Raw genomic sequence first — 19,039 nt, forward strand, 5'->3', positions numbered from 1 at the left:
TAGTTTACATTAGAAGTAAATTAAAATAAGCCAAATTAAGACCACTTTAATTCTGAATAAGGGTGTTCATACAGGGCTTTAGTGCAGTTTAAATTCACACCTTTAATTAATTTGGATTAATTTTCGTGAGTGTCCTTGTGTAGAGAAACGGTAAGAACCAGATTTACAAAGGTGTTTATGCTCCTAAAAGTGCAGATAGGTGTCTAATGGAATTTACAAAAGAACCTAAGCAGGTTAGGCACCTCACTCCCATTGAAGTCAGTGGGAGTTCACTGCCTAACTTGTCTAGGTGCTTTCTTTTAAATCCCAGTAGGCATCTATCTGCATCTTTAGGAACCTAAATATCTTTGTATACTTGGCTGTAGGTGACTTGCCCAAGGTCACACAGGAAGTCTGTGGCAGAGCAGGGAATGGCTCCTCCTCCCCTCATACCTTTCAAAATGGTGTTGGAAACTGTTTGGCTGCCAGTATGGACAAACCAAAGCCATTTTCAACACCACTGCAGAAAATATGATTGAAATTTTGTGAAATATGTCCTCAGTCATGCTTTTGATTGCAGTGTTTGTTATCAGCTTGTCTACGCTGGCAGCTTTTTTCAACAGTTGGAAAAAATCCAGGGCAAAGCATAGCTGACAATCACTGTCAACAGTGGGTCATTTTCCTGATGTAGACAAGGCCCAAACCATTGACAGTGTTGGACACATCCTGCTTCTGTTTATCCACACTTTGGATAAACAGAAGCAGTGCATACGCATTCCTCTTACATATATTCATGTAAGTTACTCACATTCACTTCTGGGAGAATATTACCCCTTTCTGTTCTGATATGTCTTTTCCTCGTGTTATTACAACAATAATTTCCACCCCAGTATGCCAAATGAATATTTTAGAACCAAATTAAAGAAAAGTGTCCTTAATTTTTTTACTCAAAAAATTGCACAAACACCTGTTTCTACATGTATGTGGTATTTGCATATGCAAATATAATAATTGAATGCAAAGGCCTGCTCTACACTTAAAAATTTGATTTGCATGACGAGGTTAATTAGGGATGTGACTTTTTACTAATACTGTTATGCCTACAAAAGATGCAGTTATACTGATATAAGGCACTTTATGAGGCACTGGTAGTTTATATTGCTTTGTCAGACTGGAATAAGTTATACACCTCTGTGAGCACATATTTACCAGTATAACTGCATCAACAACGGGGAAGGGAGGAATTGCTGCTCTAAGTATGCTGGCATAGCTAAAGAGGCAAAATTGTATAGTATAGACAAGGACATAGTGTGCATCCATTTGCAAACCCAGAATTATGTGCCTCTTTGAAGCGGAACAAAAATTTGACCATCAGAGTGCAAAGCCATTCCTTTTTCATGAAATCTTATGCTTACATTATTTCTATGGTGTTAATATGCATGTTGTTGATTCCATGTGTAATTTCTCTAGACTGGGACTATGCAGCATATATCACAGCTTTAGAATATGATGTTGAAAACTCTGTCCAATAACAGTAAAAAGAAATAAAAAATTGTTCCCTAAACTGAATCAGTCAATCTCATGACTCTGGATTAAAGTCACAGAAGTAAAAAGACATAATAAAAGTTGTAGCTTAAAGTCTAGTTACAACATTTCTTTCTTTCCTTCTTTCATTCTAGGCATCGGAAGTCTCCCGGAATAGAGGCGTTTCTCTGTTGACCAGACCAGGCAACAGCCTAGTAACAGCTATTCGAAACCAGCACCATCATGAGACATTACCTCTGGGTAAGTAAGGCCTTCTATTTTTTCTTTCTAGAGGGGCTCCTCGGGAACATTCAACTATCATATCCCTTACCTAGCTCTCTACCAACTCTTCCTTAATGAGGAGACAGGGAAAATTATATCGATGGTGATCACATTGTATTACTGTGTGCTTTATTCTGTATGCTGTATTATCACGATTTGACAAGTAATTTTCAGTCGCACAGTTGTCATCATCTCCAAAAGTGTCACTTGCTGCTAGAGTAAAGAAAAGCCTCTGTGGTCTTTATCTATTCCAGCTTACAATGACAAGATTGTTGCATTTCTACGCCAACCAAACATTTTTGAGATGCTGCAGGAGCGTCAGCCAAGCTTGGCCAGGAACCATGCACTCAGGTATTGATCTGTTCCAAGTTACTATGAACAGTCTCTAATCCTGTCCCCTGCTGGCTTTGGAGCCAGCAGACAGGGTGTTCCATGGGGCCTGGAAAGAAAGAAATCCTCTCCTTATACCACTCCATGGCCATTGCTGCAGCCAGGAAGTAGCAATTCATGCTGCTGATGCTTCTGCACCACATGCTCTGTAAGGGCACTGGCTGTAGCTCTGTACAGCAGTGGATCCACTGGCCTCACTCCCACTTCTCCTCTGGCCTTACCTGGCCCTACCATTCAAACTCTGCTACAGGGACATCCAAGGAGCTGTGTTGGACTGTTGATTCCTTTGCATGGGCTTCTCATATTCAATTCTAACCAACAGCAGAGGAGAAGGGGGGAGCAGGATTGACCCCATAATGCTTATAAAATCAACTGTCAAATAACTCTATGTTTTGTCATTAATATATAGCAATGAGAACAAAAGGTCAGTGCGGAAGTCAGTGGGACCTAGGCTCCAAAGTCACTTAGGGGCTTCGAAAATTTCACCTTTTCTGTGCACAGTATAAATATGTAGACCCAGGTCCTTCACTATGGATGAGGAGTGTACAGTGCAGCTCAGCATTGCCCCAATCTTGAACCTGCTCTTACTATGATGGTCCCCGTCATAAACTACCAACATATCAGACAGCAGTTGATAGTGGCCCCCAGGAGCCCAGAACAGCACCCAGGGATCAGTGGGGCACAGGGCAGTCCAGCCACTCCCCCTTTGCATGAATCACATCTCCAAAGTCAATATGGGTCAATACCTCTAAGGGTATGTGTAGACTGCAGTTAAAAACCCATGGCTGGCCCATGCCAGTTGACTTGGGCTTGCGGGGCTCAGGCTGTGGGGCTGTTTCACTGCAGTATAGACTTCTTGTCTTGGGCTGTAGCCTGAGGTCTGGGATCCTTCGATCTCACAGGGTCCTAGAGCCTGCAGGAGTCCCCAGCCCTGAGGTGAACCTGTTACCCCAAACAATGTATTTTGGGATATCCCTATAATAATCTACCTATCGGCCCCATAGTCTGTTCTTCACGAGGTATGAATTTCTGGGGTTGTTAAGGAAACACTAAAGGACACGGCTATAACCTTCCGATAGAGTGATTGACACAGGCAGTATATCTTCCAAAACAAAGTGTCTTTTTATTAAAGTAACTAAAAATCCCTAATACAGTGTAATCTAAAAATTCTAAATAAGAGACAGTCCCTTATTGCAAATTAAAAAAACATTCAAACCACAATAGCATATAGTTCTAAATGATTCCAAGAGAAGTGCTTTGCTACAAATGGCCAGTTTGTAACATATCTCTGACCACAGGTTTTAAATTATACTTTAAGTTTTACATAAGTAAAATACAATTAAAACACTCACACATTTCAAGCATACACATAATACTATGCTAGACTACAAACATTAAAAATTATATTTAAAAACTGGCAGGCTTACTTTATAAATTCTTTGGTATTCTTCTTTAGTCACTATTGTTGCTCAGCTCTGCTACTGTTGCAGTTTATTCTCAGTCAACTCCTGTGATGGGTTGTCACCCCCAGGGTGCAGTCTGGGAGCTGTGGGAACCACTGTGGGCTCTAACTCCTGCAGCTGGGCAGGCCTCTTTCACACTGCTTTGTTGGAGATTCAGCCAGCCTCACCAGACCTTATTATCACCCAACATGACAGCAGGTGGCACCACACGCCCAACTGAGTTACCTGGGTGCTTTACCTAAGCCACTCAAGAACATACAGCCAATTTCCCAGCTCCCCCACTTTGCACCTCTGCTGGAGTATAAACCCACAATTATACCATTTCACACTGCTCAGGGATCTGTACAATGTAAGCACATTAATATAGTTTGCCTTCCCCTCAATGTGGGAAAGATATGCACAAGAAGCTAGTGTTAACCAAGCTGAGATTTTCCCCCCGACACTTCACTCAAAATACACTGGTTAAGATAAAGCATAAAACAAGTTTATTAACTACAGAAAGATAGATTTTAAATGATAGCAAACAGATCAAAGCAGATTACCTACCAAATAAACAAAAACACAAACTGCCCTAATATACTAGTTAGGATTTGAATTAGCAATTTCTCACCCTGACTGAGTTTCCACCAAGTCCATACACAGGCTAGAAATCCTTTTAGCCTGGGACCAGCACTTCCCCCAGTTCAGTCTTTGTTCCTCAGGTGTTTCCAGGAGTTCTCTTGGGTGGGGAGAGAGAGGCCCTGAGATGAAGTCACTCCCTGCCTTATATTGCTTTTCCATATGTCGGGAACCCTTTGTTCCAAACTCAGTTCCCAGTCCAATTTGTGGAAAAATACAGGTACCAAAATGGAGTTCAGTGTTATGTGGTCTGGTCACATGCCCTTGCTTGCCTTGCTGAGTCATAGCAGCTATTACTTACAGGGTGGCTGAAACATTCCCAGGAAGGCTCACCAGGTGGGGGATAAGCTTCTCCTAAGGCCTGTTGTTTCCCCTAATGGCCCATTTCCCTGAATAGGCCCTTCACAACCAGCTGTCTAGACTGGAAGCATTTTGCCTAGTGGGTATCACCCAGGTGTAACTACATTCGAAATACAGATACATGATCAATATTCATAACTTCAGATACAAAAATGATACATGCACACAAATAGGATAATCATATTAAGCAAGTCATAACTTTTCCAATGTCACTTCACAAGACATATCTTTTACCAGATACATCACAATTATGTTATAATCGTATCACAATCATACAACTATGAAGAATCTGTGGTGCAGTGTCACAGCTCCCTTCCTCTGTTCACAGCTCACTCCCAGCAGCTTCTCTGTCCTTTGTGCATTAGTTATTTTGTTTTAATGTTGCTGATATTGTGGCTGCTGCTGAAGCTGCTGTCTTTGCTGTTGTAAGTGCTTTTCTTCATCAGAGCTCTCCTCAGAACTCTAAGCTGTCTTCCAGTAGCTCTTCTCCTTGATTTCCAATCTCTTCATCCAACTTCTCCCGATTACTGCCTTCCTCACTGGCTCCTGACTGACTAACTGCCTGCCAGCACAGCTTTTTTTGTATTGTTCTAACACACATTACCTCATCTTCAGCTACCAGAAGAAACATCCCCAAACTGGCCCAAGTTAGTTCAGGCAGGGTCTGTTTGACCTTTCTCCCATCTCTTTCACTCTGCACATGTTCACTGTTGCTGTTTCCTTCAGAGTTATGATTCTGCCGACCGCCTCACCTGCTTGGCTCTTTGCCAGGATGCCATCTTAGCTCTCCTTGGCTCTTGCCAATTAACTGAACTTTCACCCTCTCTCAGTATTCAGCATGCTCAGGGTCTGCAGCATCCATCTTAGGGTGGAGTGACCCCTTCTTATTCAGGATAGAGATCAGGTGGACAAAGTGAAGGCTGGAGAAATTCTGAGGTAATAAACCTTTCATGGACAGTTATTCTGGATGTAGAACCATAATCCACCAACTGTGAAGTGCCCAGGAAGATCTTGGCCATATACTACCTCGGCACACCAAAAGATACATTTAGCATCTAAGAATGAACTTAAATGAGCTAGAGAATGGGCAGCACCAAAAAGACATTTAGTGCCTCTTTGCTTCAGTCTTTACAAAAAGAGTTATTTTTTTACCAGATACTCAACACAATTAATATTAACAACAAGGGAGAAAGAAGCAAGGCATGATAGGGAAAGAATAGTTAAAAGAATATTTAGATAAGTTAGGTGTATTCAAGCCAGGACTGGATGAAGATCCCTGTAGGATTCTTAAAGAAGTAACTGAAGTAATCTTGGAACCATTAGCAATTGTCTTTGAGAACTCATAGAGAATGGGGTTACTCCTGGATGGGGGCACTAAGAAGGGAAGCACAGTTATGCATTGGGGAGCCATAATTTGTACTTTAACAATCATTGGATATATTTGTAATTTTGTGGGTGCTTTATTCATTAAAAACACAAAACAATTGCAAAACTTTTTCATGTTCATATTCATCACATCATTCTTTGTGCTTCTCTAAAGAAACAGAAGAGTGTTTTCTCTACCCTCTAATTCCCTTCTTTTCCTTGTTCTCTTTTTATAGTTCACCTGTTGGCCTCCTTGTTTCATGTTCTACATTTCAGATATATTTTCTCTAGAAGAAGAGTCAAATCCTTGTTAGCAGGATGTAAAAAATGAAGAGGTGCCTGAGTTACAGTGGTCACCACTGAAGAGTCAGCATTTGCTAATGGAGTCCATATAATTATAGTTATTTTCCACAGGTACCCAAGTATAGGGAAGAACTGTGGTATCTGTGGGCACACATTGACAACCCAATGGCCACTATATTTATGCCTCAATGGCAAAAACTCTATAGATCAGATATCTTTGCTTACAATTACCATCTTATTCTTCAGAGGTCTTGGGTGAAATCCTGGCTCCATTGAAGACAATGGCAAAATTCCCATTGACTTCAATGGCACCAGAATTTCACTCTTAACTCTAACAGTAGTGCCATGGCTAGAGAAGCCCTATATTTTACAGAAACATAGGAACATTATTTACTAAATTGCACTCCCGTCTTCACTTCTTTTCTCTGAGGACTTAATAATGTGTTTAAAATTCTTTCCAAAGTAATGAAACCATTTGATGCCATCAAGGTATTTCACCTGTTCCTTTCATCTTATATGAAAGGGGTGAAATGAAAAAGAAAAAAGAAACAGAATGATCATCTTTTGGTGTTATATCCTCATTTGGTGTAAATCAGCTTCTATCCATTGGCTTTTATGGAGTGATGCCAATTTATACTAGTTGAGGATCTGGCCCAAGGATTCAATAAATGCCACACTGTAACCAGCGTAACAAAACAGAACATCCACGTTTTCCCGGTGAGATTTCTCTCTGGGAGTTTCGCTGGCCTTGATGACTAATCATTTACCTATGAAGATCAGACAAAGAGTTCTTTGGGTGTAAAGGATTAGAGCTGCCTCCAGGAAGAATGTAATGCTAATAGATTGAGGGAGAGAATGAAAAATGCCTCCACTATTTAAGATGTACATTTTTGTAATTGAGAATTTTTATCATCGCCATCAAATTATTCTAGACTTTTTTCACTTCTGTAATTTGAGTTCTTATCCCTTAGAGAACAGGAAACGCTTTTATCTCTTTTTCAGCAGAGAACAACATTGACTAATGATGGGGACTAGACAGCTTTGCGGATATGTAATGAGATTTGTAACAGGATATTGAGCCTTTCACCTCTAGGTCACTGCTTTGTTTCCACCTTAGGTCAGTAGTGACCCAAAGCTACTATCAGATGGCCGTTCACCAACTTTTGTGGAATGGGCTTGGTGATCTTAGACAGGTTCCCAGCAGACAGGTGTCCATAGAATCATAGAATATCAGAGTTGGAAGGGACCTCAAGAGGTCATCTAGTCCAACCCCCTGCTCAAAGCAGGACCAATTCCCAGCTAAATCATCCCAGCCAGGGCTTTGTCAAGCCGGGCCTTAAAAACCTCCAAGGAAGGAGACTCCACCACCTCCCTAGGTAACGCATTCCAGTGTTTCACCACCCTCCTAGTGAAATAGTTTCTCCTGATATCCAACCTGGACCTCCCCCACTGCAACTTGAGACCATTGCTCCTTGTTCTGTCATCTGCCACCACTGAGAACAGCCAAGCTCCATCCTCTTTGGAACCCCCCTTCAGGTAGTTGAAGGCTGCTATCAAATCCCCCCTCATTCTTCTCTTCTGGAGACTAAACAATCCCAGTTCTCTCAGCCTCTCCTCATAAGTCATGTGCTCCAGACCCCTAATCATTTTTGTTGCCCTCCGCTGGACTCTTTCCAATTTTTCCACATCCTTCTTGTAGTGTGGGGCCCAAAACTGGACACAGTATTCCAGATGAGGCCTCACCAATGTCGAATAAAGGGGAACGATCACGTTCCTCGATCTGCTGGCAATGCCCCTACTTATACAGCCCAAAATGCCGTTAGCCTTCTTGGCAACAAGAGCACACTGTTGACTCATATCCAGCTTCTCGTCCACTGTGACCCCTAGGTCCTTTTCAGCAGAACTGCTACCTAGCCATTCGGTCCCTAGTCTGTAGCAGTGCATGGGATTCTTCCAGCCTAAGTGCAGGACTCTGCACTTGTCCTTGTTGAACCTCATCAGGTTTTTTTCTGCCCAATCCTCTAATTTGTCTAGGTCCCTCTGTATCCGATCCCTACCCTCTAATGTATCTACCACGCCTCCTAGTTTAGTGTCATCTGCAAACTTGCTGAGAGTGCAGTCCACACCATCCTCCAGATCATTAATAAAGATATTAAACAAAACCGGCCCCAGGACCGACCCTTGGGGCACTCCACTTGAAACCGGCTGCCAACTAGACATGGAGCCATTGATCACTACCCGTTGAGCCCGACGATCTAGCCAGCTTTCTATCCACCTTACAGTCCATTCATCCAGCCCATACTTCTTTAACTTGGTGGCAAGAATACTGTGGGAGACAGTATCAAAAGCTTTGCTAAAGTCAAGAAATAACACATCCACTGCTTTCCCCTCATCCACAGAGCCAGTTATCTCATCATAGAAGGCAATTAGGTTAGTCAGGCACGACTTCCCCTTCGTGAATCCATGCTGACTGTTCCTGATCACTTTCCTCTCCTCTAAATGTTTCATAATTGATTCCTTGAGGACCTGCTCCATGATTTTTCCAGGGACTGAGGTGAGGCTGACTGGCCTGTAGTTCCCCGGATCCTCCTTCTTCCCTTTTTTAAAGATGGGCACTACATTAGCCTTTTTCCAGTCATCTGGGACCTACCCCGATCGCTATGAGTTTTCAAAAATAATGGCTAATGGCTCTGCAATCTCACCCGCCAACTCCTTTAGCACCCTCGGATGCAGCGCATCCGGCCCCATGGACTTGTGCACGTCCAGTTTTTCTAAATAGTCCCGAACCACTTCTTTCTCCACAGAGGGTTGGTCACCTTCTCCCCATGCTGTACTGCCCAGTGCAGCAATCTGGGAGCTGACCTTGTGCGTGAAGACAGAGGCAAAAAAATCATTGAGTACATTAGCTTTTTCCACATCCTCTGTCACTAGGTTGCCTCCCTCATTCAGTAAGAGGCCCACACTTTCCTTGATTTTCTTCTTGTTGCTAACATACCTGAAGAAACCCTTCTTGTTACTCTTAACATCTCTTGCTAACTGCAACTCCAAGTGTGATTTGGCCTTCCTGATTTCACTCCTGCACGCCTGAGCAATATTTTTATACTTCTCCCTGGTCATTTGTCCAATCTTCCACTTCTTATAAGCCTCTTTTTGCGTTTAAGATCAGCAAGGATTTCACTGTTTAGCCAAGCTGGTCGCCTGCCATATTTACTATTCTTTCTACACATTGGGATGGTTTGTTCCTGCAACCTCAATAAGGACAGAGCTTGATCTGCAAGGCACCTAGCATTCTGGCCCCAATGCGCCAAAGCATTCAAACACATGTTTAGCTGTAGGCACGAGTAGTCCCATTTGACTTAATATTGGAATGAATGTTGTCCCACTGGACCACTCACATGCTTAAAGATTCCTTGATCAGTGACAGAATGCTTTTCATATTTCAGGACTGAGCCCCAAACAACCACCCCTATTGGCACTAATTTACACACAAGTTTGTATTCCCAACAGAGACCCCGGGGATTAATTGGTCATGAAGAATGATTTATTCTTTTTCTCCTTGAAGTAGTCCTTTTATATTTACATTGAAACATAAGAACGGCCATACGGGTCAGATCAAAGGTCCATCTAGCCCAGTATCCTGTCTTCCAACAGTGGCCAATGCCAGGTGCCCCGAGGGAATGAACAGAACAGGTAATCATCAAGTGATCCATCCCCTGTCGCCCATTCCCAGCTTCCAGCAAACAGGATAGGGACACCATCCCTGCCCATCCTGATTCATAGCCATTGATGGACCTATCCTCCATGAATGTATCTAGTTCTTTTTTAACCCTGTTATAGTCTTGGCCTTCACAACATCCTCTGGCAAGGAGTTCCACATGGTGATTGTGCATTCTGTGAAAAAATACTTCCTTTTGTTTGTTTTAGACCTGCTGCCTTTTAATTTCATTTGGTGATCCCTAATTCTCGTGTTATGAGGAGTAAATAACACTTCCTTATTTACTTTCTCCACACCAGTCATGATTTTATAGACCTCTATCATGTCCTCCATTAGTCATCTCTTTTCCAAGCTGAAAAGTTCCAGTCTTATTAATCTCTCCTCATATGGCAGCCATTCCATACACCTAATCATTTTTGTTGCCCTTTTCTGAACCTTTTCCAATTCCAGTATATCTTTTTTGAGATGGGGCGACCACATTTGCACATAGTATTCAAGATGTGGGCATACCATAGATTTATATAGAGGCAATATGATATTTTCTGTCTTATTATCTGTCCCTTTCTTAATGATTCCCAACATTCTGTTCGCTTTTTTGACTGCCGCTGCACATTAAGTGGATATTTTCACAGAACTATCCACAATGATCTCTTTCTTGAATGGTAACAGCTAATTTAGATCCCATCATTTTATACATGTAGTTGGGATTATGTTTTCCAATGTGCATCACTTTGCATTTATCAACAGTGAATTTCATCTGCCTTTTTGTTGCCCAGTCACCCAGTTTTGAGAGATCCTTTTGTAGCTCTTCTTAGTCTGCTTGGGACTTAGCTATCTTGAGTAGTTTTGTATCATCTGCAAATTTTGCCACCTCACTGTTTACCCCTTTTTCTAGAGGCACACTGGTAGGCCCGTTTGATGGTTACAATACTGCTGCCATGCTCATTGGGTCTGATTCTGATCTTACACACAGCAGTTTTACATTGATTGACTTCCATAGAATTATTCTTTATTTATAACAGTGTCAGTAAGATCAGAGCCAGGCTCATTTGGTTTCTAGATAGGACTTCAGTCCCCAGGGCTGTCAATCAAGCAACTTTAATGAACAATAAATTCATATGTAGCAATTATTTTAATTTTAAAATAAATAATTGTCCTACAAGTTTTATTATAGAAATCGGAAAGGCATGAATGAGGCCAACCTGGGACTGAAACATGTAAAGTATAGGGCATACATACAACTCTGTTAAGAAAATGTTGTATATTAGGTATAGCCTCCACAGAGGCGAACTTTCATCTGTCAATGATGTCAACTGCAGTGTTACACATAAGCTCTAGGGATAAGGAAATCATCTTGCTCTCTAAAATGTGACTCCTGCTTTGGGGACAGACTGCTGGTATGATTTAAAGAATGTTGTTTTATAGGTTTGGTTGTTCAGATTTGAAAAATGTTTTCAGGCAATAGGGATTTCTATTTGCTATCTTTTTGAGAAGAGCAAAAAGGAACTAAAGAAGCAGCGAGGAAAAAATAACCCATCCCTATCTTATGGTTTGACAATGATGAGATTTCTTTCCCCCCTTTTGTCATTAATTTTCCAGGGAGAAGATCCATTACATTCGGACAGAGGGTACACATGGGCTTGAAAAGTTGTCCTGTGATGCAGATTTAGTAATTCTACTGAGGTAATCAATTGGAACAAAACCAGAACTTTGTCACTTATGGTACGCAAGAAGCTGGTTAGCTGTCTCTACCCTATGTTTTTTTTAGGTGATTGACAGAATTTATTAAATCTAGGCTGATCTCTGCTAGGGCCCTATCATGATTACACAGGGATTCATTTGTCCTGATAGCCAGTTGGTTTTCATAATAATTCAACCACAATATATGTGTCAAATCATACTTTCCAGAAACTAGTCCCCACTGGCAGAATGAACTTTACCCTCCGATTGCACTGAACGGTAAGGTTTTGGCTTTAAGGATCAGATTAGAAATGACATTTTAAATTTTCCTGTGGCATTTTGAAATGCAGAAATGTGGTTCACACCTCTTTGAAAAACAGTCAGATGCAGATTATAGGAATGTCAATTATGCCACTGGCAGTGCTATCCAGGAGGCTATTTGATATTAAGGAAGAGCTGAGCTGAGCTACAGTGGAGTGAACAACCATTACTGTGTATTGGAGGCAACGCCTTAATAATGTAGGCAGGGTCTTAGCATCTTTTGGAGCGCCAATGAAATTAGCGCTTTAGAGCCTAGAATAATTTAATTTATGTGGCTCAACACAATGAAGGATTACATTTCTCTATTGGCCTGTGTTTACACTAAAACACATGCCACCCAACTTGCTTTTGATTGGAGTTACATAGCCCACTCTATCTAATGCAAGAAGTATATGACTTGCTCCCACTACCTATACCTTGATGCAGATGGTCAGAGCGCCATGCAGTGGCTATAGCAAAATATATGACCAAGACAAATTGTAATCAAAAGGGAAACAATTTGTCTATCAATATGTATCCCCTGTTCTTGCTTTTGACCACTGGGTGTTGCTACTTTTACCATTGCCTCAATCCTTGGCTCATCCATCTGATCTGGCACTGTCTTGGCATGAAAATGCCTAATGGAACTCACTTTGTTATGCTAAAATGAAGTCTTTGCTTCTTGAGACCATGTCTGGTTGGGAAGATCACTGTTTTATGCATCTGTAGGGACTGATTATTATGTTGCAAGTCATGATCAAATGAAGGGCTGCCCAAACAGATCCTTATAACAGAATTCTGCTGTACCGAATCCTTGTGCTTCTTCCTGTGTAATGAGCGTAAACAGGGCCTGTCTCTATCATTTTTCCTTGCAGCCTCTTTGAAGAGGATATTATGTCTTACATACCCTTGCAGGCTGCCTTCCACCCTGGCTACAGCTTCTCTCCTCGCTGTTCGCCCTGCTCCTCACCTCAGAACTCTCCAGGTAAATGGAGGGGAAACAACACAAGCTCTTGTGTTTGTTGTGCTTCTCCATCTGATAATCACAGATGGGTGGGTCTTAGCTGGTGTAATTTGTTGTATCTCATTGACCTCAAAGGAGCTGTGACAGTTTATACCAGTTGAGAATTGGCCCCAGACAATTTTTCTGCTGGAGTGTTTGGTTAATACACAGAATGCTGTCACTTTCATTTGTCTCATGGGACACTGATGCTAGCAGCATGGTGGGAATCAGAGATTGTCCAAGGAGAAGAAAATACGGTCCCAGCTTCCAAATGGTTAGGGGAGATTAGACTGAGAAGGGGATTCTGAGTTCTGAGTCTAATCTATTGACATGTAAGTACATTCTTGAATATGGATATTAGATGGGAAAAGCAAAGTCCAAATCACATATGTATGACAAAGCTTTCAGAACTCCAGTAAACAACTGTAGGCCAAACTTAATATCCAACTGGACAGTGTTTCCAAGATTGCTCCTTCTCCCAAGATTCATAGATTTTAAGGCCAGGAAGGACCATTCGATCATCTAGTCTGACCTCCTGCATGTCACAAGCTAGATAATTTCACCCAGTTACCCTGTATTGAGGCCCATAACTTATGTTTGACTAAAGCATGTTTTCCAGAAAGGTATCCATTTGTAGAAGATTGTTTCCAAGTTCTGTGTATCTCTGAAATATTGTCTATGCCAAGGAAATTGAGCAGCAGGTGGCTCCCTTTAGCTAAAACACCCAACCCTAACTCAGAAGGAGACTGAATTTGCCTGCACCTCCACCATGCAACTGGTTTGGTGGTCATTTTGAGTGACATCCCAGGAATATGATCTTAAATCAGTGTAGGCTATTTTCAAAGCCACCTGAGCTATTTGGACATCCAGATCCTATTAAAGTTAATGGGAATTGGGTGCCAAATGCCCTGATGACTTTGCAAATACCAGTCTTAATATTTTGGGGAAAAAACACTGACGTCTTGTCTACACAGGGGAGATCTTTGAAAAATTTCCTGTTGTTACCACTGGATTCACTGATTTCAAGCAGGGATAAACTTCTGTGCAAATTGTGGGTTTTAATGTCCTCAGCAGGGATTTGCACCTGTACCGACTACTGATGTAATAGGGGCAGATCTCCAGTTTGTATGAGATTTAAACATTTGACCAATATCCTCACTCATTGGTGTGTTGAGAGACATGCAGTGGCTTTTAACCTTTTTTGTGGAAAGCTGGTGATATGATATGATATGATATGATATGATATGACAGGGCAGTGGGGAGGGATAGCTCAGTGGTTTGAGTATTGGCCTGCTAAATCCAGCGTTGTGAGTTCAATCCCTGAGGGGGCCATTTAGGGAACTGGGGTAAAAATCTGTCTGGGGATTGGGCCTGCTTTGAGTAGGGGGTTGGACTAGATGACCTCCTGAGGTCCCTTCCAACCCTGATATTCTATGATTGATTTGAGTGAATGTACTATTTGTTCATCTGTACTACTGGTTGCAGTAACCCAAAATAATGGGTGATGTAAAAAATATTCTGACAGAACAAGAGAAGCTTCACCAGCAATTCTCCTTGAATGCTATATAAATGTGCCTTTCTGTTTTATCATGAGTCAAATAGTAATGTCCTTCTGTTGCTACAAATGAGTCTTCATAGATACTTTGTGCTTCAACTAAATGTAAAATTGTTTCCTTCTTCTGGAGGCTTTTCTGCCAAATTTCTCATAAAAGGACTTGTTTTCATTGTCTCTTCTAAAGAGATAGGGAAATGAGATTTCATGGATCCCATTCTCTAATACTGATTGCTATGATGCTAATTTACACAACAGAACTAATTGGCTGCTTTCAGAATTCAGACTTCAAAACAAAACAGGTCCCAAATTGCTGAAAATCTACAGTTAATGTGAAAATGTAAGACTTCTTGCTGACAGAAATCCTCTCTTGTGGCACAAAGGTTTCTGTGTTTATAGCTGAATGTCTTTAATATACAGAAGGTGTTAACCCAGAAAAACCCAATTCCCAGCCAGGCCTGGGCCCCCTAGAAGTGCTGCTTTGGATTCAAAGGTTTAATCCTGCCAGATAATGAGATCTCCTGGAAGATGGTGAGGAGAGAGATTTTCAAGAGTATATAGACACCTAACTCCCATTAACTTTCCATTCAAGTCAATGAGAATTGAAGGCTCAGGAAGCATAAAGGGACCACAACCATCATCTTGGTAAGATGATGCAGCTGTCCAGAAGTGTTGGGAACCACAGAATTATAGTAACTGATGGCTGCATTAATGACAAATAGAACATGAAAATAATGAGCACTCAGAAATTCTACATGTACCAATAAAAGTTCATATAATATTTTCTAGCAAGTTGTAACTGAAAACACCAGGTGTATGAATAAGACCCTCTTTAAAAGATTTTTAAACTCTATGACTTTGCTCTTTTCCCTTCTAGGATTACAGCGAGCTAGCGCAAGAGCGCCTTCTCCATATAGGAGAGACTTTGAAGCCAAGTTACGCAATTTCTATCGAAAACTTGAAGCCAAAGGATATGGGCAAGGTCCAGGTAAAATTAAGTGAGTATTATGTCAAATGATTAAAATAATTTAACATGATGCATCTTAGTCTTGTCACTGTAGTAATGAATCAGGAGATTGATCGGATATATGTGAAGATACATCATTATCGTGGGTCAGGAATGAAACATTAGATGATGTATTTTATCCAGGAAAAGTGTGTGTACACACACACACACACACACGTAAACAAGAAAATAGGCCAACAAGAGGGTTATATCTGGGGTGCTTTATTTCTCATGGATCCATTTGTTCCTACACTCCTCCTCTACCTATTTTAAGGAGATGTTGGTATTTCTAGCTATACCAGTAATGGTAGAGAAATAACATGATAGGGTATGTCTACACCCAGCCGCTAATTCGGCGGCTGGCAATCGAAGTTCTGGGTTCTACTTATCGCGTCTTGTCTGGACGCAATAAGTCGAACCAGGAAGTGCTCGCCGTCGACTGCGGTACTCCAGTTAGACGAGAGGAGTACCGCGGAGTCGACGGGGGAGCCTGCCTGCCGCGTGTGAACCGAGGTAAGTTCGAACTAAGGTACTTCGAACTTCAGCTACGTTATTCACGTAGCTGAAGTTGCGTACCTTAGTTCAATTTGGGGGTTTAGTGTAGACCAAGCCTTAGACAAATGTGAATGATATTGGGCCAATACACTATTACAATTCTGAAGTAACTCCAAATCCTTTGGATTTACTCTGAGTTGACATGTCAGTGTAACTCAGGATGAAAATTTGGCCCTGATTGTTGTAGACATTGTGGGCTTGAGTACCTACAGCTCCCGTTGATTTGAACTGGCAGTGCAGGTGCTCAGTCAGCACTGCTGAAAATCAGGTCCTATCAATTGCTTTCTATTCCCCATTGCACCTAAATATTAGTTAGACTAGCTCTTTATTCATTTTGTTAATATATTTTTGGGATCTGACCCTGTAATTCTCTGTCACTCAGTTGTGGAGTTCACATTCCAAACAGCCTGGTAGCTGGCTTGCCTCTCTGCACCATTTTCCATGGATAGTTATAGTAATTGGCTAACGTACTGTATGCTTCTAAGGTATTTCTGGGCATCTGGTTGAATTCATGCATCAGGCTGGCTTCATACCAAACCCCATGTGTTGTGGAAAATATAACTGAAAACCAGTCAATTTATTCTAGGCAAATGTCATCATCAAACTATTCTTGCACTGTCTGAGGAGCTCTAGCCATTGGTTATCCCCTTCATAGTCCTGCCAAGGCAGACATGAAGAACATTCCAAAAGGACTAAGTGTCATTACATTTCAACTATACATGAAAAATAAGAACTTCTTGTATAGAGGATATTTTTACAATGGGCCAAGCTCGTAAGTAATCTTTGAAAAACTGGGCTATTAATTAAAGATGTTTTGGAGAGTAAATGGGGCCATTTAGTGTATATAGGTAAGGACTGATTCTGCCCTTGCTTACATCAGTGTATCTTGTGGAGTAATGCCATGGAAGTCCACTGGTGTAAATCCAGTGTGAGATCAAAATTGACACCAGGAAGGTAGAAAGGCCAGAGGCCCATCTGCAAAACTAATTTCTGTAGGATATGCGATGGAGAGCCTTTGGGGTACAGCAAGATTTTGAACCTAACTATCACTTAGAGGAGAAATCTATCTTTCAGTCATAGAGTAAATCTTAACTAAACAAATAAACAAGAACCAATAAAAGGCCAAAAACAGCCTTTGCACAAGCAGGCATAACTCCATAGACTTCAATAGAATTGCATCCTAGTCTGGGACTTAGTCTGGCCCTTTAATAGCATCTGTTTACCTTTATGTATATTTGATAATAGCATCTCTGACTCCCCTTCTCAAGAGTTTCAGGCAGTGTTGGTTAACAAGATCTTTATTACTATGTTCTTTTGCAGGTTAATTATACGGCGTGATCACTTGCTGGAAGGCACCTTCAATCAGGTGATGGCTTATTCACGCAAGGAGCTTCAGCGGAACAAACTCTATATCACGTTTGTAGGAGAGGAAGGGTAGGGAACTATTAAATATTGTGAATTGTGAGAGAATCATTGCATTGCGAAGCAAGTATGGCATTGGGAAAAGGCTGAATCTCTCTTGATGTGCATTAGTTTTTACTTATTACCTCTGGGGAGGTGGACTGGTTTATATAAAATTAAAAACAACCCAAACCTTTGTACTACTTAGTACTTCTCCATGCTGAGCACTTCTGTAGTTCCTGAGTTCTTCTAAAACATTAACTGATTAAGACTCACCATCCTGGTGCCATGGGTATTATCCCCATTGGACAGTGGAGAAAGTGAGGCACTAGCCCAAGTAAATATCAGGTTGTTAATCCTCCTCTTTAATGAGCAATTTTCACTGCCTCTTTAAAATGAACCTTTGTTGTGGTTGAAAAAATGTTTTCTTCACTCACCCTATCTGAAATGAGAAGCATAAATACTATTAGAAGAGTCATTGTTACTGTCAGCCGGAAGCAGAAAGTACTAGAAATCTCTTGAGGCATCCTTTTTTGTGAGACTTCCTGGCTGATCTTGCAAACCCAAGAAGATCTGGTAGTTCAGATGAGATTACAGTAAACAGCTGAGTATTTGTTTTCTTATCCAAACAAATCTTGCAAATGCCTCAGATCAACAGTTATGCTCTACATGAGGTTTCATCTGCAAACTTTAATTAAAGAAAGACATTTTGAATCTCTCCAGTGTTTCAAATAATGAAGGCTTGGAATCCTGTTTTAATTGCGTTGTGCGTACAATCTCTTAATAGAAACACAGAAAAGATTTAGGGACAAAAAGGGAGATACAGTTTCAGCTCCAAAGATATTGAGGCAGCTGGCAAAGTGCACAGCAATCGCTGCTGATTGAACTTGCTAACAGATCAAGTGAAGAGTTCTGTAGAGTTTAGTTCATCTGGAGATAAAATGAAAACAGAGTAAATCACCAGTCAGAGAGGGGGTTACTTTTAGTGCTGTTGATATTATGGACTTTATTAACCCCTTAATTTGTGAACATCTATGGAGTCAGTGTCATCTAAAAGTTAGAGAAGTTCTGTTATGGCAAGTTCTGTCCCTGACTCTGCAGCCACCTTACAGTGTGACCAAGGGTAAATCATTAACCTTTCCTTTGTCTCAGTTTACTCATCTGGAGAATGGTTCTAATATGCTAACAATGGCCCATTTAATGAACTTTACTAGGTATTTCCCCCTAATTCCCAATACTTCTACCATGTTTGGCATAGTATCCTGCAAATCATAAAAATCGAATTCATTTAAATCTGAGGCCAAAGATCCTGTTGGAGGCACCCTAATGTGGAAAGTGAGGAGGTGAGCAGATTTAATGGTGCAAAGTGCCCTCAACGACCCATGTTCCTGGCAATGTGAGGTACATAGGGGGAGCCAGCACAACACATAAATTGGGCAGCGCTGGCTGTGAAGGGAATGTGTTGAATTAATATATCTCCCAGAAGCCTTCAGTGCAGGGCTCCTGTGAGGGATTTTAGAGAAGCAGGCAGGTTTAATTTATA

General features: G+C 41.3%; 1 protein-coding gene across 1 annotated transcript in view; it reads left to right on the forward strand.

Moving 5' to 3' along the window:
* Window positions 1-19,039, forward strand: part of HECW1 (HECT, C2 and WW domain containing E3 ubiquitin protein ligase 1) — a 381,766-nt gene that overhangs the window by 318,877 nt on the left and 43,850 nt on the right. The window contains exons 17-22 of the mRNA XM_034759497.1: window positions 1,659-1,764; window positions 2,040-2,136; window positions 11,599-11,682; window positions 12,855-12,964; window positions 15,412-15,532; window positions 17,416-17,529. Coding sequence (XP_034615388.1) covers window positions 1,659-1,764; window positions 2,040-2,136; window positions 11,599-11,682; window positions 12,855-12,964; window positions 15,412-15,532; window positions 17,416-17,529 — 632 coding nt within the window. The remainder of the gene's footprint in view (window positions 1-1,658; window positions 1,765-2,039; window positions 2,137-11,598; window positions 11,683-12,854; window positions 12,965-15,411; window positions 15,533-17,415; window positions 17,530-19,039) is intronic.

This window comes from Trachemys scripta, chromosome 2, assembly GCF_013100865.1.
Source record: "Trachemys scripta elegans isolate TJP31775 chromosome 2, CAS_Tse_1.0, whole genome shotgun sequence".
Taxonomy (NCBI): domain Eukaryota; kingdom Metazoa; phylum Chordata; order Testudines; family Emydidae; genus Trachemys; species Trachemys scripta.